At 45.0% G+C, this 6,401-nt stretch overlaps 2 protein-coding genes across 2 annotated transcripts; both read right to left on the bottom strand.

The window, feature by feature from the left end:
• Positions 1–423: 423 nt before the first annotated feature.
• On the bottom strand, positions 424–4,601 carry PCYB_072960 (WD domain G-beta repeat domain containing protein). The gene is made up of 10 exons (XM_004221693.1): positions 4,186–4,601; positions 3,893–4,032; positions 3,607–3,707; positions 3,419–3,494; positions 3,234–3,286; positions 2,902–2,969; positions 2,072–2,797; positions 1,190–1,668; positions 682–1,002; positions 424–456 (listed from the first exon to the last, which is right to left on the bottom strand). The coding sequence occupies exons 1-7, from the start codon at positions 4,306–4,308 to the stop codon at positions 2,072–2,074; spliced, it is 1,287 nt and encodes a 428-aa protein (XP_004221741.1). The 5' UTR covers positions 4,309–4,601; the 3' UTR covers positions 424–456; positions 682–1,002; positions 1,190–1,668.
• A 769-nt stretch (positions 4,602–5,370) lies between these two features.
• PCYB_072950 (hypothetical protein) lies at positions 5,371–6,196 on the bottom strand (the record flags this gene model as incomplete). The annotated part of the gene is made up of 1 exon (XM_004221692.1): positions 5,371–6,196. A coding segment is annotated over one exon (826 nt), but the record flags the coding sequence as incomplete, so codon positions are not given.
• Positions 6,197–6,401: the final 205 nt, after the last annotated feature.

The following is a 6,401-nucleotide window of genomic DNA, read 5'->3' as shown; positions in this document are numbered from 1 at the left end:
GTATTGACCCCTCCGTCCGGCAGTCCCAACACCGCGGCTATTGCGAACGCCTGTGTGTGCAAAATGGACATTTATGAAAACAGCTTGCAGTATGATGGAGTGAAAAAAAAAAAAAAAATAGGGAACACTTCCACGTAAACCGCTTTAGTGAACTACACACCTTTTGATATGGTGAGGAAACCCGTAACGATACTGGGCAACTGTTGCGTACGTTCACCAAGTTTGCGTTTTTTTTTTTTCATAACATTATGTGCGGTTTGCTTCCATACGGGGGAGCCATTTTTAACCGCATGTGTGTGTAAGATGTTACGGTTAAACAAAAGGGATACATATCGGGACAGTGTTGTCTTATCTGCAGAAAGGGGAAAAATCGTTTAATAAAAAAATTGCCACGTGAAAAGTGTGCAGAAGGGACCCACTTCATTAATTCAAATGTACCTTCTCGGGCGTGTCCCTCTCACGCATGGGGGGAGGAAAAAAAAATAAAATAAAATAAAATAAAAAAAAAAATCCACTTGCTTGTATGCACTGGAAGTACACCCCCGGTGGGAATGAAACTGCGTAGACAAAATAAACAACAGGGGAGGGGGGGAAAGGTGTGCCGAACAGAGTTAACCTTTCTCAACCGCTTACGCCGTGTATGTGACACACCACGCAACGTGCTACACAACACTACTGCACCTTTGTGAGGAACGAATTCATCATTTGGACTTGGAAGGAGCGACCCAGCTTGCCCCGCAGATAGTCCACATACGACGTGTTAAAGGCATACGACACTTTGTATGAGTGAAGGAGCCCACTTTCGTCTCCAATCAGGATGACTTCGTTAAATTGGTTTACGCACAGTTTGCGGAGCTTCTTCTTTTTCGTTATCTCCTCCGTTATGATTGCTTTGTTTATGTCCACACTTAGGTCATAAATGTGTAGGTGGCCGTGGTTATCCGAGCTGATGACGAGGAAACAAGTCGACACTATGGGGCTCCAGCGGATGTCGTACACGCACTGCAGGGGGGATTAGGGTGTGATGAGACGGGGAAAGGGTGTACTTGGCCGCGCATGTGGTGGACGCTTCCAGCGATGCGGTGACTACTGGCGCGATGGCAGACGTACAGTCGCAATCGAAATCGCAAACGTATAGTCTCAATCGAAATCGAAACCGCAATCGGCGCCGGCGTGGTTGCCAGCGCACCTCCTTGATGTCCAGCACGAGGAGCGAGCGTGGGCGCGCCTGGTCCCATATGCGGATGGTCCAGTCGTAGGACGCCGAAATGAAGATGCCGCTCCTGAAGGGGTTGTACGAAACGGCATTCACGGACATGCAGTGTTCATTATACATCCGCAAATGGTTGTCGGAGAAGGTGCTGGAGTAGAGGTATATCTTCCCCGTAGTAGTCCCAATGAGAAAGAGGTTCTTCTGAAAGGGGTTGAAATCGATGCAAGTGATAGACTGGGTTTGTACAAAATTCACAGGGTCCTTAAGATCGTCTTCCCAATCCTTTTTGAGAGTCAGCAGTTTGTCCCCTACAGTAAATTTATTGTTGTACTTCCAACAAAAAATATTTCCATCATAAGAAATGGAATAAAAGGATTTATTTTTCTTGTCAAATAAAATCTGTGAGATGATGTCTCTATTATATATTTGTTTTAAATTACTTTCAAATATCAATCGTTCATTTTTTTTTTTAAATCATAAATGCATATATTTCCATTGGTCAGTCCAATAATAATAACTGATGGATTCACTGCTGACCATTCATAAATGGGAAAATCTGTTTTGAAAATATGTTCAGGACTTTTCGTGTTTTTAAACGTAAAGCAACATAATATCCCTGTATTTATTTTTATATCATTATTTTTAAATGACATGGCAAATAAGTCTTCATAAAAGGGATGAAATTTTATATCCGTGACAACTAATTGATTGAAAAAAGGTACTGAAAAAATCCATAATTTCGTCAAAATATTTTTATTAATTTTATTTTTGTAACTTAAATAAATTTCTTCTTCATTATTCTTGTTGTATATTCTATCCATTAATTTTAATATGTCTTTGTAGTTAATAAAATATAGTTCATGTTTCCCACTGAAGGATTCTTTTTTTTTTTTTCTTCGTTCCACTTTTGGTGGGACCCTGTCGTGTGCTGTTCTTTTCACCAATTTTGCCTTTCCCTTTCGGTACTCCTTTCATAGCTGTCTTTCCCTTTTCAAGGGGGGGGTCTTCTACCTTCTCGGCTCCTCCCACTGTGCTTGTTTGCGTGCTGTCCTTCACGTCTTCATTCGTTTCTGCTCCACCATTGGCGTCGGAGTCTTTGTTGTGACCCTTCTTGTGTAGTTCTCCTGCCTCTTCCTCCTCCCCGTCTATCTCTTCAACCTCAACCGCGGCGGCAGCCCCCACATCGTCGTTGCCATCACCATCGCAGTTGCCATCTCCATCGCCATCACCATCCCCGTCGTCATCACCACCATCCGCGTTGCCCTCATTCTGTTCAACCAAATGTTCGTATCTCCCATCGTCGTGCTCCCCCACCTCTACATCGTAATCTCGGGTACCTTCCTCTCCAGAGCTGTCCCAACTACCTTTGCCTGCACTACTAACAGTGTCGCCTTCACTGACCGCATCGGAACTGTCATCACTAGAGCTATCTGATGAAAACAGAACCGTCGCAAATTTCGCATCATCGGAGAGATTCCCTGAACCCACATCAGATCCTGTGTCCAATCCGAGGTCTCCATTTGAGCCGTACTTCTTTCCCCGTTCTTCTTCATTTTTTGCGTTTTCGTTGTATCTGTCCTTTTCCTGTTTGCAAGAGGAGAGAGGTGCCAATTTGAAGTCACCTCGTTGTGCAACCGATAAGGTTTAGCTGCAAAGCGGATTATCTCCCTCGTTCATGCTCATCATACCTTGTCTTCCTCGTTGGAGACCTTCTGAAACTCGCGCAGGTACGCGTCGTAGATTATCGATTGGCAAACTGGGGGGTGGGTAGTTAGCGGTGGTTAGCGGCGGTTAGCGGCGGTTAGCGGTGGTTAGCGGCGGTTAGCGGTGGTTAGCGGTAGTTAGCGGTGGTTCAGAAGCCGTTCGAGGAGTACACAGATTGAGTCCCCACAAGGGGGAAGGGACTTTACGAGCGCCCATGCATAGAGAGAAGTGGACGCAGAAACAGAAATACACGTGTGTGGGGGGTGTATGTATGTGGTGGCACACACTGTCCAGTTCATCCCCCTGCGCAACGAACCCGTGTCGCAGATTTCGTTTATTTCCTGTGGCTCCGTCTTGGTCGCTTCGTCCCTAGGGGGAAATAAGTGCGCGTGAATCGTTGGCTAGTTAGCAGTGGGCCTATTAGCGATGGGTCTCTTAGCGGTGGGCCTGCCGATCATTCGCCGCAACTGCCACCAGATGCACTATCGAAAGGAAGCCTACTTGAAGGAGACAGGGACCGTCTGCGCATATCTGTCGATGTAATCGAAGCAGTTTTTTGGCTTATGGTAGACGTAGTCTGGAGGGGGGGGAGAGTTTGCAACGTGGATCGGTTTGTTTCGATGCAGGGCGGTACCTCACGGGTGCACAAAACACGCTAGCAACAAGAACACACAAACGGGAAGCCTCACCGTTGTCTTTCAAAACCGTGAAGGAATTAGCCTTTTCTATTTTCTTCTTCACCAACTCTATCTGCTTCTTGCCCTCGTCGCTGTCCCGCATCACCAGGCATCTGGGTTAGCGCAAAAAGGGAAAAAAGGGAAAAAGGGAAAAAATGAAAAAAAAAAAAAAAAAAAAAAAAAAAACAATTTTGTCCATCCATCCATTCGGATGTGCTCTCAAGCTGAGTCCCCCCCTAAAGAGGTTATTCATTATTTTACTCATTTGTCTGTTCATTTATTTATTTTCTTTCCTGACGATTTCATGTCCAGGTGGAAGACGGTGTGGTCCACTTGCTCCACCGACGTGAACTCTTCATTCGCAAAAGAAAACTCAACCAGGTTGGCAAATGCTCTTGGGTTTTTTGGGAACAGAAATCGAGTGAAGGTTTCGTTTTTCTGAAATTGGGGGATGAGACGAAATAGGCATGTGGTTAACAGGGTGATCCGAGTGGCGCACCATATATGTTGTTGCGTCTACATCGCTTGCTGCTTTTCTTCAGGTACACACGTGTGGGTGCACGCACATATTTACGTATAGTAAAAACATACACCATTTTGAATGGATGTTTTCCTCTTTTCATTTTCCAGCCCATCACCCTCCGCCCCCTTGGCCTCCCCCAGTACTGCCTGCAACTTTTTCTTCTTTTTTTTCTCCACTATGTTTGCCTTCATTTTGCTTTCGTATGGAGAAGGCTGGACCGGGTCTGCTGTTTAAACGGACACGGAACACGATCTCCACAAATGGGTCACTTTGTGGAGGGAAGACCTATCAATCACTTTTTACATTATTCGTCGCGAAGAATGCAGTTTAATTTATTTTATTTTATTTTTTTTCTCTATATTTCCCCTTTTATGAGCAATGTGGAGATTTTCCTCCTTGTGCTGTGCACAGACGGAGTGGCCTTTCTCTCTGTGAGACCTTTCGATAGAAGCACGTGGTTCCTTCTTTTCCACTGCGTCGCGTCATAAGTATTGCTATTCTTAGCAGAGTAGCTGCGCTTAAATGGGTTCGCTTTTGACATAAGGGCCATTTCTCCTTTGGGGGAAAGCAAGGGAAAAAAAAAAAAAGAGCATTGTCTTTTTTGCGCACTTTTGGCAAATTCGCGTAATTGTGGAACGCCATTTCCTTTTTAATGAATACGAAGTATCACATAGTTTGGGGATGGGGTCGGGAAAACTTGCTGCGATGTACACGTCGGTAGGAACACACGCCAGAGGGTGCACATCCATGCAGCTGTACAAACGCGTAAGAAATGGGGAGTCTTACAAAAAGGCACAAATTCGGGTGGGTAAACTGTTCAGGGCATATGGTAGAACCTTTGCGCAAAATGCAAAAGGAAAAAAGGAAGAAAAAAGGAAAAGGAGAAAAGAGGTTTCAAAAAAAAAAAAAAAAAATATCAAAGATAAACTTTTACGTGAGAAAAAACTACGGGAAGGAACACCTAACGGTAGGGAACACACAGGTTCAACTAAGGGGCACATTATTACGCATACACGTATCGATGCCCCTCCTGTGTGTGTGTGGGGTTACTGCCTCCTCCATCGAAGGGAGCAGTATTATCCACTTCGTTCTCCCCTGTTCGCCTCCCTACGCTGAACGTCACACACATACAGAGCGGTACTCACACACAGGTGAATGTGTGCGTGCACGTAGGAGTGTTACGAGCGGGTGGGGGACTCTCCTCCCCCTTCGAGGATAACCAAAACTGGTGAGAAAATCTCTCCACTAATTACAAAGAATCATGGTGTCGTCAAATTTTTTTTTATTTTTATACTTTTCCATGACCTTGTCCGAATTCCTCATAATCCGTTCATACTCCTTCTTCATGTCCACAATGCCAAAAATGTTGAAGTGGATTTTTTCTACTTCCTCGATTGGAGGGAAATTATTTTCTTCCTCTTCTTGCTTTTTTTTTTCTGCTTTTTCTTTTTTATTTTTTTTTTGTGGTTGGTTTTTTTTTTTCTCTTTCTCTGTTTTGGTCGATTTTTTTGCTTGCAGGAGGTCCGGGAATAGTTCCACCTTTTCGTTTTTCACTTCTTTTACCGCTTTGGCCATGGCGGCTTCCTTCTGTTTGAGCACCGAGGGCACGAATTTTTTTTTGGGGGGTTCAATTTTGGGGTCCTTCTTGGCTGCCTCCTTCTTGGCTGCCTCTTTCTTGACCTCTTCCTTCTTGGCCTCTTCCTTCTTGGCTTCGTCCTTCTTGGATTCGTCCTTATTCGGCTCTTCCTTATTCGGTTCTTCCTTCTTCTCCTCTTCTTTCTTCTCCTCCTCCTTCTTCGGCTCTTCCTTCTTCTTCTCTGCCTTCTTCTTCTCCGGCTTCTTCTTCGGCTCCTTGGCAGGCTTCTTCCCGCTGGTGTTGGCCGCACTCCATGCATTCACATTTTTTCTTTCGTCCAAAAACTTCTTCGTTTTATATTCTTGCATATTTATAATCTTTATTTTGACTGCCTCGCTGCTTCCCCCTTCCGCGTTATTGTCTGCATTTTCATTGTCCGGTGTGGCAGCGCTTGCAGGCTTGGCGACTTTCGTCGCCTTCAATAGGCTACTCAGGTTGAACATTTTGGCTAGCTGGTGAGCGTGTTGCCAAAGGCACAGTGTGCGTCTGGCAGAACGCGATCTTGTACGTGGCGCTCTGCACAAGTCGACGCGGCAGCCTACGGATACTCAGAAGTTGCTACGTCGGATGTTAAACGTGTGAATGGAATGAAATTCACCACTTGTGCTTCACGTTAAACTCTTCGCGAAGGGGATTTAACTTGTTCCG

Source organism: Plasmodium cynomolgi, chromosome 7, assembly GCF_000321355.1.
Source record: "Plasmodium cynomolgi strain B DNA, chromosome 7, whole genome shotgun sequence".
Lineage (NCBI taxonomy): Eukaryota > Apicomplexa > Aconoidasida > Haemosporida > Plasmodiidae > Plasmodium > Plasmodium cynomolgi.
The sequence above is the reverse complement of the archived record's forward strand: the minus strand, read 5'-3'. Positions and strand labels throughout refer to the sequence as shown.